The 15766-nt window shown below is 41.1% G+C and overlaps 11 protein-coding genes and 1 non-coding gene across 12 annotated transcripts; 10 read left to right on the forward strand and 2 right to left on the reverse strand.

Moving 5' to 3' along the window:
• Nucleotides 1–451: 451 nt before the first annotated feature.
• On the forward strand, nt 452–1419 carry VCUG_00559 (uncharacterized protein; the record flags this gene model as incomplete). Its single annotated transcript, XM_008075388.1, has 1 exon — nt 452–1419. The coding sequence occupies one exon, from the start codon at nt 452–454 to the stop codon at nt 1400–1402; it is 951 nt and encodes a 316-aa protein (XP_008073579.1). The 3' UTR covers nt 1403–1419.
• Nucleotides 1420–1445: 26 nt separating this feature from the next.
• Nucleotides 1446–1874, reverse strand: VCUG_00560 (uncharacterized protein; the record flags this gene model as incomplete). The annotated part of the gene is made up of 1 exon (XM_008075389.1): nt 1446–1874. The coding sequence occupies one exon, from the start codon at nt 1872–1874 to the stop codon at nt 1446–1448; it is 429 nt and encodes a 142-aa protein (XP_008073580.1).
• Nucleotides 1875–2232: 358 nt separating this feature from the next.
• VCUG_00561 (uncharacterized protein) lies at nt 2233–2550 on the reverse strand (the record flags this gene model as incomplete). The annotated part of the gene is made up of 1 exon (XM_008075390.1): nt 2233–2550. One exon carries the CDS (start codon nt 2548–2550, stop codon nt 2233–2235), a length of 318 nt encoding a protein of 105 aa, XP_008073581.1.
• Nucleotides 2551–2806: 256 nt separating this feature from the next.
• Nucleotides 2807–3709, forward strand: VCUG_00562 (uncharacterized protein; the record flags this gene model as incomplete). Its single annotated transcript, XM_008075391.1, has 1 exon — nt 2807–3709. One exon carries the CDS (start codon nt 2807–2809, stop codon nt 3707–3709), a length of 903 nt encoding a protein of 300 aa, XP_008073582.1.
• A 1631-nt stretch (nt 3710–5340) lies between these two features.
• On the forward strand, nt 5341–6034 carry VCUG_00563 (uncharacterized protein; the record flags this gene model as incomplete). Its single annotated transcript, XM_008075392.1, has 1 exon — nt 5341–6034. The coding sequence occupies one exon, from the start codon at nt 5341–5343 to the stop codon at nt 6025–6027; it is 687 nt and encodes a 228-aa protein (XP_008073583.1). The 3' UTR covers nt 6028–6034.
• Nucleotides 6035–6045: 11 nt separating this feature from the next.
• Nucleotides 6046–6378, forward strand: VCUG_00564 (uncharacterized protein; the record flags this gene model as incomplete). The annotated part of the gene is made up of 1 exon (XM_008075393.1): nt 6046–6378. The coding sequence occupies one exon, from the start codon at nt 6046–6048 to the stop codon at nt 6376–6378; it is 333 nt and encodes a 110-aa protein (XP_008073584.1).
• An 853-nt stretch (nt 6379–7231) lies between these two features.
• Nucleotides 7232–8638, forward strand: VCUG_00565 (serine/threonine protein kinase; the record flags this gene model as incomplete). The annotated part of the gene is made up of 1 exon (XM_008075394.1): nt 7232–8638. One exon carries the CDS (start codon nt 7232–7234, stop codon nt 8489–8491), a length of 1260 nt encoding a protein of 419 aa, XP_008073585.1. The 3' UTR covers nt 8492–8638.
• Nucleotides 8639–8919: 281 nt separating this feature from the next.
• VCUG_00566 (uncharacterized protein) lies at nt 8920–10494 on the forward strand (the record flags this gene model as incomplete). Its single annotated transcript, XM_008075395.1, has 1 exon — nt 8920–10494. One exon carries the CDS (start codon nt 8920–8922, stop codon nt 9994–9996), a length of 1077 nt encoding a protein of 358 aa, XP_008073586.1. The 3' UTR covers nt 9997–10494.
• A 371-nt stretch (nt 10495–10865) lies between these two features.
• Nucleotides 10866–11815, forward strand: VCUG_00567 (uncharacterized protein; the record flags this gene model as incomplete). Its single annotated transcript, XM_008075396.1, has 1 exon — nt 10866–11815. One exon carries the CDS (start codon nt 10866–10868, stop codon nt 11805–11807), a length of 942 nt encoding a protein of 313 aa, XP_008073587.1. The 3' UTR covers nt 11808–11815.
• An 821-nt stretch (nt 11816–12636) lies between these two features.
• VCUG_02794 lies at nt 12637–12707 on the forward strand. Its single transcript has one exon. It is a non-coding gene; the product is annotated as a tRNA-Thr (tRNA).
• Nucleotides 12708–12889: 182 nt separating this feature from the next.
• VCUG_00568 (uncharacterized protein) lies at nt 12890–13804 on the forward strand (the record flags this gene model as incomplete). Its single annotated transcript, XM_008075397.1, has 1 exon — nt 12890–13804. The coding sequence occupies one exon, from the start codon at nt 12890–12892 to the stop codon at nt 13802–13804; it is 915 nt and encodes a 304-aa protein (XP_008073588.1).
• A 1017-nt stretch (nt 13805–14821) lies between these two features.
• VCUG_00570 (uncharacterized protein) lies at nt 14822–15595 on the forward strand (the record flags this gene model as incomplete). Its single annotated transcript, XM_008075398.1, has 1 exon — nt 14822–15595. The coding sequence occupies one exon, from the start codon at nt 14822–14824 to the stop codon at nt 15593–15595; it is 774 nt and encodes a 257-aa protein (XP_008073589.1).
• Between the last annotated feature and the right edge of the window lie 171 nt (nt 15596–15766).

Below are 15766 nucleotides of genomic sequence, written 5' to 3' on the forward strand. Positions count from 1 at the left end.
TTAATTCTTCATTTTATTTGTACGATGTGCAAGATAAAAAGCGAACTGTAACGAAGTAAAACGCCAGCTCTAAAAATAACAAGTTAAATTGAATATAAAACCAAATATCTGTTCTGTTTTACAAACAGAGATAGTTCCCATAATCGCACCTTAACGTCTACGCTGCCAAATGCATCTCATGCAAGAACAACCATGAACCTATTTTCAATAAATGTGTTTTCAATAAAAAATGAATTTATTCACTGTAGTATCCTTTTCTCTGTTCCTGATCGCTACTCGAGGCCGCATGTCCCCTTTTTATAGTTTATTTGCCATTAATACCCACCTCACCATTTCATTCCTGTAATTATCGGCAGTCCTTTCTACCGTAGCGTGCTACCTCCCACATCCTTTACCGCTTCTTTCCCTGTTTACGATTCAATCATAAAATAAACGGAAAAAAAGTAAACAAATGAACCTAAAGGACATCGAAAGGCGCACATTCTTCCTGATCGACCAAATAATTGCTGATCTGAACGACGTAGACCGCAAAGATGAGCTTGTGGCGCTCTGGCTAAAGTACCACAACCACATCAAAAGCACGTGTTGCAACGAAAACCAAACGTTCAAAATCTTGGAGAACACCAAAATAGACACTAAAAACGTGGTTGATACGCTCATACTCGATTACCTGCTGCGCATTGATGTGCACAAGGCAAAGGAGTTCATGAAAAGAGCAGGTGGATACACCGTGGAGTACTGGAAGATGTTCGGGATGAGGGACAAACTGGTAACACTCGTAGACGAAGAAAAATATGACGAAATATTGGAAATTGTTGGCGGAAAAGATAGGTCTGACACCGTCACACAGTTTATATTCAACGTAAAAAGCCTGAAATTCATAGAAATGGTGCGCACTAACAACAAGGCGCTCTCCTATATCCAGTCAAACTTCCAAGATCATAAAAAAACCGAAGTACTCAAACTTGCGAAGATGTTGCTTACCCAGCAGACTGACACACACCAGGAATACGTCGAGAGCGCAAAGGCACTCATACCTAAACTGTGCACTGATATGTTCAGCATTCCTACCTTCTCAACACTTCCAATCATCTACGAAATAGGAATGAAAAGCTTTCAAACTCTCAATACACCTGAGATAAATGCGATGCTCGAAGTTACCTGTTCTAAAGAGCTGCCCATCGACATAGCACTGCCAAAAAAGTATATTTTTCATTCGTATGTGGTATGTCCAGTGCTTAAAGTAGTGTGTGATGAGAGCAACCCGCCCATCCTGCTGGAGTGCAGACACGTAATTTCTATGGAAGCAGTGAAACGGCTCAATTGCGCTAATGGATGCTTTAAGTGCCCGTACTGTCCGGTTGAGAGCAATATCAATAATGTGTACGAGATATACTGTTAAAGATAGATTTGTTCGAACACGCCTTTTCCGTGTCTTTGCCACGTTAAAATGCAATATTCCGTGTAAACCACATCAGTTCATAATATCTATATTTCTCCCGCCGTGCTAACACTAAGAGATGTGTGGTATAAACAGCTTTATTAACCGTTTCATACTCGGTAAAAGTGTATGAACTGTGGATCAACACAGGAGAACCATTTATATTTATACTGCGCTCAACAACCACTATTTTAATATCACGTAAAATACTCTTTTGATGCGGCGTATTTATGAATTTATACGGTACATCAATGTTTTGGTACAAATCAATCGTAGAAAATGCGGTTGGTGATAATCCGCTAGGGTATTTACAAATTGGTGTGGTAAGCGGTATGATCAGAGCAGCAACAAATTCAATATTAATAAAAAGTACAAGCGTTGCTGCCGAGCTGTTGTGAGTTACGCTTTCTACATCGCAGAGATATGAAGACATTTTCTGTTTTGGAGCCACATTAAGACAGTGTTGTAAACTCGCATTGGCAATATTTCATAAAATTTGCACCCGTAAGACTTCTCTCTGCGATATTCGCCTGCTTATTGCGCCCATGCTCAGCAGATTTCTTTGCAAAATCTTCAAATGATCCTTTTACAAACCATACAATCGAACAATACTATGATGCATCGCTGAACACCACGTAACAACCTCATCATACCTTGAGGTGTCCAACTTGATATCAAATATAGCGGGAACATGGACCTATCAGAATGTTCAGGTCAATAATAAGATATCAAAACGTTCAGCATGTCTACAACCACTCGTAGTATAGATTATTGATCGGCAAAGTCGTGACCTAACGGAAAATGCAATGAACTAGCCCGTGGCATGGTTGGTTCAAGCGAATCAGAAAGATTTGTTTGGATGATACCGCTGTTTGAGATGATAAATAAACTTTTTTAGTAAGACAACCGGACATGAACCTGTCCATAAGTACACTAAGCCATAAATCGTTCTGATCATCCATAGAGTTGTTTGACAGCATATTAATTGTTCGTATCTGTGTTATGGTGTACATATAGCATGTGTCCACACGATAAATGCCGTTTTCCACTTCGCTCGTTGCGCAAAATAAACCTGAACAACCGGTAGTTTTAAACGAGGATCTTATCATTTCACAACACAGTCGTGCACTTTCAGACATATTATTACGCCTGGTCGCTTCAAACACCGTAGCACTGCTATTATACCGTTCAGAACGGGCAAAATGCCCGTAATGTGTCGTTCATGGTAGCAACCAATGAAAGCGCTTGATCACAACCAAACATTCTGATCATTTCTGTGCATTGCTTTGTCAATCAAGAGGCTAAGTTTTAGCTTTTGACTTAAATGATACACAAGATATAAATTATGATAAAAGGAATTTTGTAATGTTAGCCGCGCTTCTTTGTTTAAAACACGGTTTGGGCATATTTCTGGGCTGTAAGGTGTATGCAAGCAACTTGATGAAAGCTAACAGCCACAGCTACGATGAGATGCAACCTAAGAAATACCTGATGATCAACCAGTTCTGTAGAAAGGTCTGTTTTAAGCTTAAAAAGAAACCTTTGAACTTTGATACGGTTATTGATCAGGAAATATCCATGAAACAGAAGAAAGATGATGTTTTTAACAATGTATCAACGTTCAAGCGAACGAAAGAGATACCAGATGATGTTAATGGGCACAAAAAGATAGAAAACAAGACTGGTATAAAACAAAAGTCGATAATTGCGCAGCTGAAAGATAAAATGCCTTATAAAGAAAAAATGAAGGATGTAAATAAAATATTGAAGGACAGAAATAGATTGGTGACACGATCTCGTGAAAATACGGGAAAAATCAGTCTAAAAAAGCATATGAAAGGAGGTTATAACGCCGAAAACAAAGAATCCAGAGTATCTGGGAAAGAAGAACAAATAGATAATACCATGGTGTTTGATAGTGATTATAAGGATATCTTAAAACCAAAAGTTCATTTGGATGTGGTGGAATATGGCAAAAGCATTATTTCTGGCTCAAACACTAAACAAACACCCAATCTCCGACCCAAAACAACAGCAGATGTGGTAGCATCCTTTGCTCTTCATACTGCGACGACAGATATTGGTCTATTCATTCTGACAGCAGTTGCCGAATCCTTGTTCCTTATATTTAGCATCTTGATACTTGCCTTGGACAAAGATGAATCGATGTCTACCAACGGATATAGCGGAAATAGCATGTATCAGTCCAATGGAGTGAGCAGGCCCAATATATTGGAATATTTCGGATCATATTGCCATCATTGCTAGAGCACTAGTATACTCGAGAGCAATAACTCATAACCATGCTATAATGGGATGTCACGTATATAAATGCACCGTAAATTATTTCTATTTATTTTTCTTTGGATCTGGTGATAACCTGATTATACTCATTCTCTACATCTTGTTCAGATGCAAATATGGTCATAACGCAGCAGCAACTATGAAAAATAACACTTAGGAATACATCTTCATCCTTGCGATCAAAAATGCTCTTATCAGATTTGCTGTGTGACCAATTGTCTAATCAGTCTATATTTTCGCATTCGACCAAGCAATAAAACATAAAACGATTCCTTTGCTCGTTCTCACACATCAGCTGCATTTCGTAATCATAACACATTTTAGTCGGTCCCAAACAGGCTTGAAAAGTGTACTATTCATGTACTTTGTGATTCACCTCAATCACACAGATATTTATTAATTTTATCCTTAACAGGAAGTTTATATCCTTGCGTTATACTAATACCTTAATTACACCGTTCATAACACATGTGTCCATTACCTATGTTTTACCTATCGATCAAACAAATATTTGTGTTTGCAAGAACTTTTGCTATACATGCTTTTAATAAAAGAGTATTTCATTATTTACACACCATCTCTCTGTATCCACACGGTTCTGCTATATGCAATCAAATTATGCCTCTCGATACAATAATCACGGATAGTTGAATACACATTAAATTCAAGAAGAGTAGGACGTACTGTATTTTAAAAACATAGAATAGTTAGCAGCTTAGATCTGCACAGTATATTCTTTACGGGTTTGGTAAAAGCAGATCATATATGTCTATTGCTGAGGGAATAACTGATTATACGTAATCATTGAAAACATTTTTGGATTTAACTCAAATTTTTTGCCAGAATTTACGATCACTACATCAAAAAGATGGGTTTTAGCTGGTCTACACGATTTATTACGACATATATTCCTGTTCTGTTTCAGGCACAACTGTTTCAAGTGCTAGCCATTTATTTATCTGTATCCGGCACAGAATTCGATACCAATACCTATGTACGCTTATGGATACATGTTCCTGATAATATGCAATTTAATAATAATGTGTATTATTTGACCTCTTGATCAGCTCCATTTGAGCTTTTTGGTAAAAAATATTTACTAAAGCTATGACTTTCATTACATACCTGTTAACACGATCTTTCTGATGTACCGGTAGATACCACGACTCTTTCAGTCCTTGGGCGATCATGATTTAACTTTTCTTCGCATTCTGCATGCGGTTTAAAAGCATTTGGACAAGTATCAAGTATGCTTGCTGCACATCCTTGGGAATGATAGATGATAATAACTTTGTCTATTGGTGTGCCTATGGCGACATTTCACAAAATAAGTCTGGTATTGCGTAAGTAAAAATCAAATATAACCGGATTGATGCCATTACCTCTCAGTTTACTGTGTAAGTACACAAAGAGATGGCTATACAATCCTATTTATAGTTGTCCATCCTTGGATGTGAATGTCCTACGGATCATTCCTGTGTCCTCGCAATCAGCATGCAGAGTAGCATCGCTGATATCCATGAAATTCGAATTGTAATATGACATCATTGCGGGTAATCGTCTTCAAAATAAAATGGAAAAATAGTTTCGAAAGAATGACCTCTTTACGCGGATACTTGCACACCTATGAAGAAGCATATCAAATAGTACATTCTGTCAGGTTGGGCATAATTGCCCCGTTGTCAAAACGGTTGTCTATTTGGGAAAGAACTTCTATAAAAAGCGGATCTATTTTCGTCTTCATTCGTGACTGTCGTGGTATATTACGATGGACAGATGGCAGACTATGGTCGTCATCTAAAATAACCGGTCCCTTTCTGCTCTACAAGGAGGAGACGCGGCATTTTTGCAAAAAATTTAGGAAGAAACACCTCACCGATATCACACGACCGCTGAAGAACATTCCGCTTGGCAAGCAAATGGAGCAAAACAAATTTATCCTGTACAAAAAGACCATATCAATCAGACACGAGCAAAATGTTTACCACATAATCGCGTATTTTCAGCCAGTTTTCGACAAATGGTCGTTGGGGTCAACACCGTTCTTCCGATCTATGAAGATTGTGATCGGTATGTACGGTGAGTTGAGCAGCGATCGCTATTTGGACAATCTTAAACGCAAAAACGTTGACATCCATACGCGATACAAACTGTTGTCGCTGAATAGTGCCAGCATACTTCCAGATATTGATCGTAAGCTTTTGGAGCGGATAGCTCGTGAGGTCCTGATGAACAAGCTGACAGTGAGCAAAACTTCTGATGTATTTAAGACAAATAATTAAAATGTGCTATATGAATGGATGCATAGCTCGTGTTACATCGGTTGGGATGCTTTAATAGTATTTTATGGCCTACAAACTCAGCGATTATATGGTACAAGTGTTTACAAAGTTTTTCAATTTACATTGTTTTTTGAACGTAATTCTTCGAATTTTTGCACATGTTCTTCCTTTCTTGATATGAGCGGACACCCAGAACCTACTCCCCAGGTTGATCTCGTGATTCTTTTTGACATCAAATTTGATCCCATCTTTGCATACACTTCATCATATTCAAGCCATAGAACACGTCTTCGCATGTTCAACCATAGAATACTTGTATCTTATAACGTGCACAGAGCATCACATAGATGACACAGTTTTTTACCACACGTACGTCTGATATCACCTCACTTTTGGTACAACCTAAACAGAACATTTTTTGGTCTGCTGTAGATTACTGGTGAAATAGATTTACTGAATTACGCCAATTTGAAGTGATCAAAGCATCCCATCAATGGTTATAAAGCTGATATATTCATGTATTGCTGTATATAGCTCTAAATTAATGAAATTTTATACCTAGGATTAGGAATATGTACATCAAGTAAATGACGAGCACCCAGTACAAACGCAATAATAGAACAGAATTTCGGTGCTGTAAAGAAGAGATAATAACACATACGTATGGTTGCTATCGTTAGAATCGCTGGAGAATGAGCTGAAGATCTGTAGCATACCTAAAATGGTTTTAACATACTATTGCGGTATGGATAGAGGAATAAAGCGAGATTCGGTAAAGTAGGTTTAATTATACAGACTGTTGTGTAATTTCATTGATATATCACAAAAAATGGCTATAAACATCAGATTATAACCGTGGTATGGTGCGAAGCCAGCTTTTCCATAAACCCATCTAAGTGAGGAGAAACGTGGGTATCATCCGTTTTTGCATTTGCATGCCGTATTATTGATCATGTCCGATACGAATTGGTTTTATGAAATGATGTTGATACGTTAACCGCAGGTATATCAGTACTTGGTCTTTTGTTAATTTGAGAAGCGAACTTTCAGTGAAATGACCAAAACAATTCTAACTCCGTTAATAACACCGTGACAGAAGCTTTCGTGATCACAGAGGGCATGCTGTGTGTTTGGCCTACGACAAACAAAGTGTGAATTAACCGAGCTGTTCTGTCTTTGTGGACAGGAATTGCCCCCCCTTTGCATGCTCTACAAAATAGTAAGGATAATCGGAAAAGGTGGCACAAGCACGGTGTACGAGGCAAAATACGAGGGCAAGCCCATCGCAATAAAACGTATACTCAAAGAGAACCAGGCACTAGCTGAAAATGAGATCTCTTTCCTGCAGTCTCTCTCACATCCATACATAGTGAAGCTGCGCGACGTGATACACCGCGAACACGATACACTTCTTCTGTTTGATCTGCACGATTCCTCTTCTCTTCTGTTTAACGAACACTTGACCGAGAACACGGTCTTAAAGATAGTTAGGATGGTGCTACAGGCCCTGGAGTACATGCACCGGTCGAACGTGATGCACCGAGACATCAAGCTTGAGAATGTGCTGTTGACGAAGACTCATATAAAAATATGCGATTTTGGACTGGCCGCAAGCAGAGATGAGCACTACACCTACTGCGGGACCAGAAAGTACATGGCACCGGAGATGGGTGGGAAATACGACGAGCTGATAGATGTGTACGGTGTCGGTCTGCTCATGTACAAACTACTACGGGGTGTTACGATGGATAAAGAGAGGGTTATCGATATTGATGCTCTAAACATATCGTATCTGGCGAGAGATTTACTAAAACAGCTGCTGAGTGAAAAAGAGCAGCGACCTAGTGCGGACGGTGCTCTCAAACATCCCGCATTCAGCATTTTCTATCCACAGATGTGCGATTACTTCGTTCTACCTGATTTTAAGAAGAATGTGCGTATCGGTGAGCTTGTAAAGGAAGGCAAGGCGATAAAACTTGTAAATTATAAAATAGTGGGCGATATCTTCTTCAAGAATGAGCAGCCCATCGGCAAGCATCTCGTTTTGCATGGTGATCTGCGAATTTTTAATTACATGCTCGTTATAGCCGGAATTTACCTGAAAAGAATGCAGCACACACATGCCAACGCGCCAAACGATGGGCATTTGTCCATGTTTGATAGATCTGCCTTGACCAGCACACATGCATGGGCTGACACATCGTATGTCATACCGCAGCTCAAATATTTCTACCACAACAACTGGTTGGTCTTCAATACGATGTCTTATTCAGTGACACTTCTCCTCCAAGGCACTCGAATTGAGTGCTGTGCCGAGGAAATGTACGTCTATCAATCTAAAACGTGTGTTAAGTATCTTTTTTCATCATTGCTGGATGGAAGCGACCCGATCAACACAAAACTGCTCAAAATGCTTGAGGAAGTTCTTGCAATTTTGGTAGAAATGAGGAAATCGTACCGATGAGCGCTTGCACACATCAGTCAAGCTTGGGCTGTCAATTACGAGCTGTTCAGAATGCTTGTGGTCCTACGCCTTAGAAACTGTTCAACATCCTGGTAAAGGTAACCTAAAGCAACGTGAGATAAAGTCGTATTCGCAGATAAACCATGAAGAATTTTATCGTTTCGATGATATCATCATCTACAAAAAATTAGACTGTGTACATGAGGAATCACGTCTTGTGGCTGCAAAAATGCGCTTTACAGAATTACATCCCCTAAGTTGCTCACTAACCCGGTATAGTGGGTTTGATGTGGTAGAGCGGTAAATAAACACATTTATAGGCACTTGTTGGTGTTTACGTTGATTTTGCATCTTTTATGTCGTTTCCGTGGTTGATACGCTGCTGGCAGAGAAACATTCAATGCAGGTCTGCTGTTTTGTACCCCACGATGTTCAGAAATGCTAAAATTTACGATGATCCGGTTCAAATCATAAAAACAGGCCGAACAATCGCTAAAATACGGACAGACGAACAAAAAACAAATATTTATACTGAATTTGCTATGCCAAGCCCTGTGTGTGATAAGAAGGCTATTTTGTGTGCGAGTAGAACAGAAGCAAAAAATTTGTACCTCGGTGCGTACGACAGCAAAAGAAAGATTTTCGTGTTTAGGAGGGTAGCAGGCATCTATGAGCCCAAAGCATGCTATGACAGAGATGCTGAGGATGACAACCTCAAAGAATACGATGTAATGACCGGCAGATCGTTTTTTGATTGTGTTAATGAGGACATGAATGCGGAAGATGAGAATGAAAGCGTGAACGAAAAAAACGGTGTTCTTATGGACTACTTCTACCTGTACAAAATGTTGAAGAGACTGGTTGTTGTGAACACAAGAGAATTTGTGGATGCAGCATCGTACAATTCTAGGATAGACAAAATGACGATAATCACGTTTCTTAACGACAATACGATCAAATTCAAAGGCAGGAAAATTCTTGACCACAGTTTCTACGATGAGTACCTAAGGGATAAGAGAAGGCGCATGTTGGAAGCGTATGACACGGTTGATGCGGACAAAATGAGGGAGTTACTGGGTGATAGCTTCTTCCTGTACGAAGAGTTGCATGTTGGAAGGAACTACACGTACAAATTGAGGGGATACGACGAAAAGGTGGAGGAGCAGGAACCGCCTGTGCAGAGCGATTACAAGAGTGAACTGATTGATATAACGATGGAGAAGTATAAAATGGTGTCGATTGATGATATCATGAAGAATACGCCGCTCTCATACCACCAAGTCAAGCAGGTACTGGCACGAAGGAACTATGTCAAGTTGTGTAACGAAAAATACGCTCCCTTGCACGGTGAGCATCAACCGGTCAGGAACCAGGTGCTAGATATTCTCAAACAGAGAGATAAGATAAAAAAGAAGGAGCTGACATACGACGATGAAAGCCATTTTAAAACGGTAATCAAGGAATTCTGCACTTTTGAAAGAGGAGTATGGCAGTTAAGGCGATGAATTCGGAATAAAAAGGATGTTAAGAAACGTGTCAGGCGATGAATATCCTGTTATGATTGTTTTACTTGACTTAAGAAACAATTAATGGCGTGAATTCCTGTTCCAGCTGTTTTTTTGTAGAAAGTCGTGATTTGAGAGAAGAGCTAACGAATAGATCGTTGTTAGCTGTGTTGACTCGAACAAAATTACGTGTTATGCTGTTACCGCCCTATAAATGAATGTTAAAACGGTTACGTTCCTGGAATGCTTCCCTTCCGATGTCGACGAGGAAGAGCACGTTTTGCTGGTGTCAAAGCATTTACAACTCGTAAGATGAGACGTATTCATTCAGTAAATGTGGTTCGTTTTAAACTGTAAAAAATTTACCGGTTGAGGCGGACTGGAAAAGTGTGTTGCTTGGGTGCGGTACTGGGGGATGAATAAACGCATTTTATGAATAAAACACAAATAAGACTCATCAACAGTAATTATTGTCCCTCGTATCAACAACAGTTGTACTCACCGTGGCCAGTAACGCTCAGGTACTTCTACTCCACAATATTATACCGTAATTTGGCGTTATGCCATGAAAACGTGCCATTAATCACCATATCCAACCGGAATAGCGCATTTATTTAGGTAGTGTTGGGTGTGAGGTGAGAGATCAATGTAGTTTTAGAGAAAGAATTGTAGAACGGTATTCAGAACCACTTACTGTGCAACAAAATATTTGTACGTGTTTAACATCCTCTTTCTGCTGTTCATCGCCTTCAATACAGCGTTCCAATTTGTTTTCTACGTGCTTTGATTGTTTCGTGTTTCGATCACGAACATGGTAAACAAAATTTGATCCGGACTGCTTTAAATGCACAGGCTCAGACGTAAACAAAATGATGAGCATCAGCGTGTTCGACAAGGACTTTACGTTGTTGTACGGCAATCCTAACTTGGATGTTCAGGGCCTCATAAAAGCTAAGTCCACCGATATTGCGTGCTTGGAAAAGCACGGTTACATCATAATCGGTCATTCTAAGGAGCTAGAGGTGCCCGTTATGCTGAGCGTTCTGGACAGAATATGTGTTGAGTACCTCAGTGATTACTTCAGGTTCTTCACGTACATGGACAACAAGTTTTTCAATGGATACGTGCTAGACGAGGAATGCAGGCCAAGAAAAGATAAGTACCAGGTCTTTAAGAAAGAACGTGTGAAATTCGATGTGGAGGAAACAATACGAGCAATTCTGCAGGACAACGGCACAGTGCTGAGCGTGTATGCGCAGGGAAAGGTAACATGCTATCCACAGTTCGATACAAGCACACAGCTATACATCCAATACTCAATCCCCAAGACCGAGATAGAAATGAGGCACAGCGTAAAGAAATTCTCAGTGAGCAACAAACCCAGGGTGATAAGCTCGTACACATTCAATCCCGTCCAAATGCCGCTCACGCTCATAAAACATGACAGGAACCACTACGTGCTTAGGAGCTGTCTGAGTGACAAATCGTGCATAACGGTAAAATTTCCGATCAGCAAGAAGGCGTACAATACGGTGGCAGATTCGGATATAGGCCATGTTAAAATCATGGATGAGCACATCGAGTGGATCATCAAGGACGAAACGTTCAAGGAAGCGGAGATCAAATACGATTTTGATGTGTTGATGAGCGGGTGCGAGAGACTTGGGCCGGTTCAGATGAACTTTACGTCCAAGTTCTTTTCGCTGTCAGAGCTGGTGATAAAGGATGTGCGAGACAGTGACAACGTGAAGAAAGAAGCATGGGTCAGTTATATCGTTGAAGCACAGGACTATGAAATACGTGGGCAATAAAAAGCTGGTTTAATACAAATGGTTGGATTGCGTGCACCTATACGGGCACAAAAATTAATATCATACACTCCGACGGGTCTTTAAAACAGGTAAATCACGTGTTCTAGCCTTGAGGGTGTTTACTTTCCGTTTTATACACGCATCATACAAACAAGCACGCTTTTTCGATTTTGGAGAAGCGATGCGTTTTACCCAGCAACTTCTCTGCTACCGATCACCCGAAGAACGTCATCAGCTGCTACAAATAAATCTAACAGCGCATCGTGCACATGAACCGTACTGTACCATCTGAACAATCACATCATAAGCTTGATGTAGCAAACGAGAACGGTCACGTATAAAGAAAAAGATGGCGTGCAAAGCGAACAGCAGGTCAACGAACTACAATATACAGGAATGCTAGCATGTTAGTATAAAGAAAATTGAATTTATCTATCCGCTACGCCTCTCTGATCCAAAAGAATGAGTGCACCTCGGTAGGTAACTGAGTCTCTGTCTCACTCTTGATGCCGCAACAGAACAGGTTCTTAGCCTCCATTTCTACGCACACGTATGTTTTGTTCTTGAAAACGAACGTTTCGTTGCTCTTCAAATTCTCCGGAATGTCTTCACGCGCAAGTTCTGGTGGTAACTGAATTACCGCTTTATAGGGCATGCAAGGGCTGAGCTGCCAAAGAAATAAAAGGACTTTGCGTGATGCCCGGATTAACGGTTACAACAAGGAAATTGCCTGTGAATGTGATTAGTGCCGTGGAAGTGGTGTCAACAATGTTCCAAGATGCTCAACTGTGCGCAATGATAAATAAATGAAAATGCGGGTGTGTTGTAAGGCTTGTTAGTTTAACGGTAGAACGTCGCTCTCGTAAAGCGATGGCGGGGGTTCAATTCCCCCACAAGCCTGCTTTTTGCTGCCCAAACCAGGGCAACCGCGGTGTACTCGTAAGGCGGTAAAATTGCTCTACGGGTGGAAAGGGAATCGCTGACAAAAATGTGTGCATGTAAAATGAACGTGCTGGTGGGTCGGCAGCATGAGAAGGACTTCTTGTTTGCAGCGTATTTTTGCAGGCCGTGGGATGCCCCTGATGTCGATCCAGCCGCTTGTCGAGAAGTATAGACCGTCCACATTAGACGAAGTATTGGGTAACGAGCTCGTCATTGAGGCATTAAAAAGGCTGCAAGAGCACGACAACCTGCCACACATCCTCTTATACGGTCCACCTGGCACAGGAAAGACTACATCAATACGTGCGATAGCAAAGTTTCTGTACAAACAGACAATCATGTGCAACGTGCTTGAGCTGAATGCCAGCGATGACCGCGGTATAAATGTGGTGCGTGAGCAGATTAAGTGCTTTGCTGTGAGCCGTTCGTTCCAAAACAAGAAGAAATTGGTGGTATTGGACGAGGCAGACTCAATGTCCAGAGATGCACAGAACGCACTGCGTCGTGTTATTGAAGATTACAGCGGCAATGTACGGTTCTGTTTCATCGCCAACTACGCACACAAGATTATACCAGCGATCCAGTCGCGCTGTTCTAAGTTCCGGTTTTCGCCCGTTAGTTCAGATGCCATTAAAAAGCGAGTCAGGCATATCTCAGAAATGGAGAGCATACCGATCGACGACAAGTGCATTGACATCCTTGTCCAGGAGTCGGAAGGAGACATGCGAAGGCTCGTTAACACATTGGATGGGCTCTCGCGGTTTAAAGGTGCGATTACGGTTGACATGATTTTACCAGAAATAGACTTTGAAAGAATCTTTGAGCTGTCGCGTGGGAGGAGATTTGCAGAGGCAAAGGCGGTGGTGCTTGAAAGGCTGGAAGAGCTTGATTTTGTGACATTCTTTCGGAGGCTGACGTGCTATATTAGAGAATCGAAGAAATTTGAGAACTACGATATTTATGAGGAGATAGCGGAGATTGAGCATCGAATAGCTGTGGGATGCTCAGAAAAGATACAAGTATCATGTCTTGTGAGGATAATGAGCAGTTATTGATCGTTAAACACGTACAGCCTTGTACTCGTAAAACCGAAGTAAGTAAATTTAGTTTGGTGCTTTGTTCAGCGCTTCGAATAGAAGAATTGCTGATGGATGCGTTGGCACTGCGATTTTCATCGCAAACTTTCTTATTGCATGCTCTTGGCCTGCGCTTTCCCAGGATCATTTTATCATTTTCTACTGAAATGGCCCGTAGCTCAGTTCCAGTTACATCGCCAAATTTTTTACACGGTGTAAACGATCTTTTTATCACACAGTGCATAGAATTGTATAATTTAGGTAAATTATTTTCACAGAGTTCATTAGCTGTTCTCATATGATCTACCACGTCTACACTGACGTGAAAGAATGCCCCTGATATCATCGATATTGGTCTAACCAACCACTCATCGTATCGCAGGGAGTAAAAGCCGAACACCACATAAAAATGCCACCAAAAGTGCTGTTGATATGTAATAATTATAAAATGGTACGTTCTATTGCAATACAAAACACATTCTTACTTTATTTGTGGTACCTTTTCATTCCTCAAAGTAATCTACCACTCGTGCTACCTTTGATTTTTCACATCTTTTAAACGTTTTTTTGCGATCACAATTTCCGGTTGTCACCAGGACCGCATTCCCGTATTAATAACAGTTAATTTTCATACCTCGCCATCCAACAAACGCACACTTTCATAAAAATTGTGCACTCTCCAATTGATGTGTATATTTCAGGAAAAGTTTGCTGTGCTACTTCAAGAACGCCTGGTCAAAGTGGTAGGATGACGAACAGATGAAACTTAATTTACTGCTAATCAGCCAATAAACAGCTGTGATCGCTTTTCTCCTTAGAATGGAACAGGCGTGTCCCTTTTCCGTACCTTTACAGCATTGTCATGGTGAAATGACGAATAGTCGGGCATTTATTCACGAATCGAGTGTCATCTACGATCACTAATACAGCATGACATTTTGACTTGCACTGAAAAGGAGGACCGTACTATAAAATAGAAATATACGGCGTGCGGGCATGCACATGATACATAATACCGTTCTACTGCTCTTCTCGCTATTCGTGTTCGCATTCACGCTGTTCTTCTCATTCTCATACGCAATGTTCAAAAATACGAAGCTGTCGTTCTACTCAAAATGCTTTGCCGGCGGCGTACTGCTCAGCACAATCATCTTTCACATCTTTCCCGACATTTACACGTGTGAGCGGTGCTTCCTTGCGCCGTTCAGCGCAGGCATATCCTTTCTCATACTTTTTTCCATAGACAAGCTGTACCTGCAGTACAGGGACTCACACGGTGAGACCATCACAAAGATGAACGGCAGATTGCAAGCACTCATATTCATCTGTGCGCTGAGTGTGCACAGCTTTATGGAGGGCCTTGGCACGTCTGTTAAGACGGGTACGGGTCTTATGTGGTATGCCACCGGATTACTGGGGCATAAGTGGATAGAGGCATTCGTTGTGAGTGTAACCATGCACACCAGCAGTTTTTCACGGTGTGAGACGCTGTTCCTGCTCGTGTTCTACTCCATTTTAACGCCGCTTGGCACTGTGCTGGGGCTGGTTCTGATGAACAGCACGTACTCCACATCGCGGACAGCCGAGCTGCTCAACGGAATAGCATGCGGGTCGTTCTTCTACATAGGATTTATTGAAATGCTTAACTCTGAGTTCAACCACCACTTTTCGCTTAAGAAGCGCGATCAGAGGAAGATCGCAGCGGTGTTCGCAGGTTTCTTCACGATGACAATCGTTGCGCTCGGGCTGTCTACGGTGTTTGAGGATTAGCAGTGCTGAGAACGCACAGACCGGGTGAATGCACAACTTTTATGTAAAAACAGTTCAAAGTGTAAGAAAGGTCAGCACACCGTGTTTTAATGGCTGAGGACGGTCCCCTATTCGTATGATCGTGTTTACCATCTGTGGTGCAGGTGCACTCTGGTAAAAGCGCAAATAAAT

This window comes from Vavraia culicis (genome assembly GCF_000192795.1).
Source record: "Vavraia culicis subsp. floridensis unplaced genomic scaffold supercont1.6, whole genome shotgun sequence".
Classification (NCBI taxonomy): Eukaryota; Fungi; Microsporidia; family Pleistophoridae; genus Vavraia; species Vavraia culicis.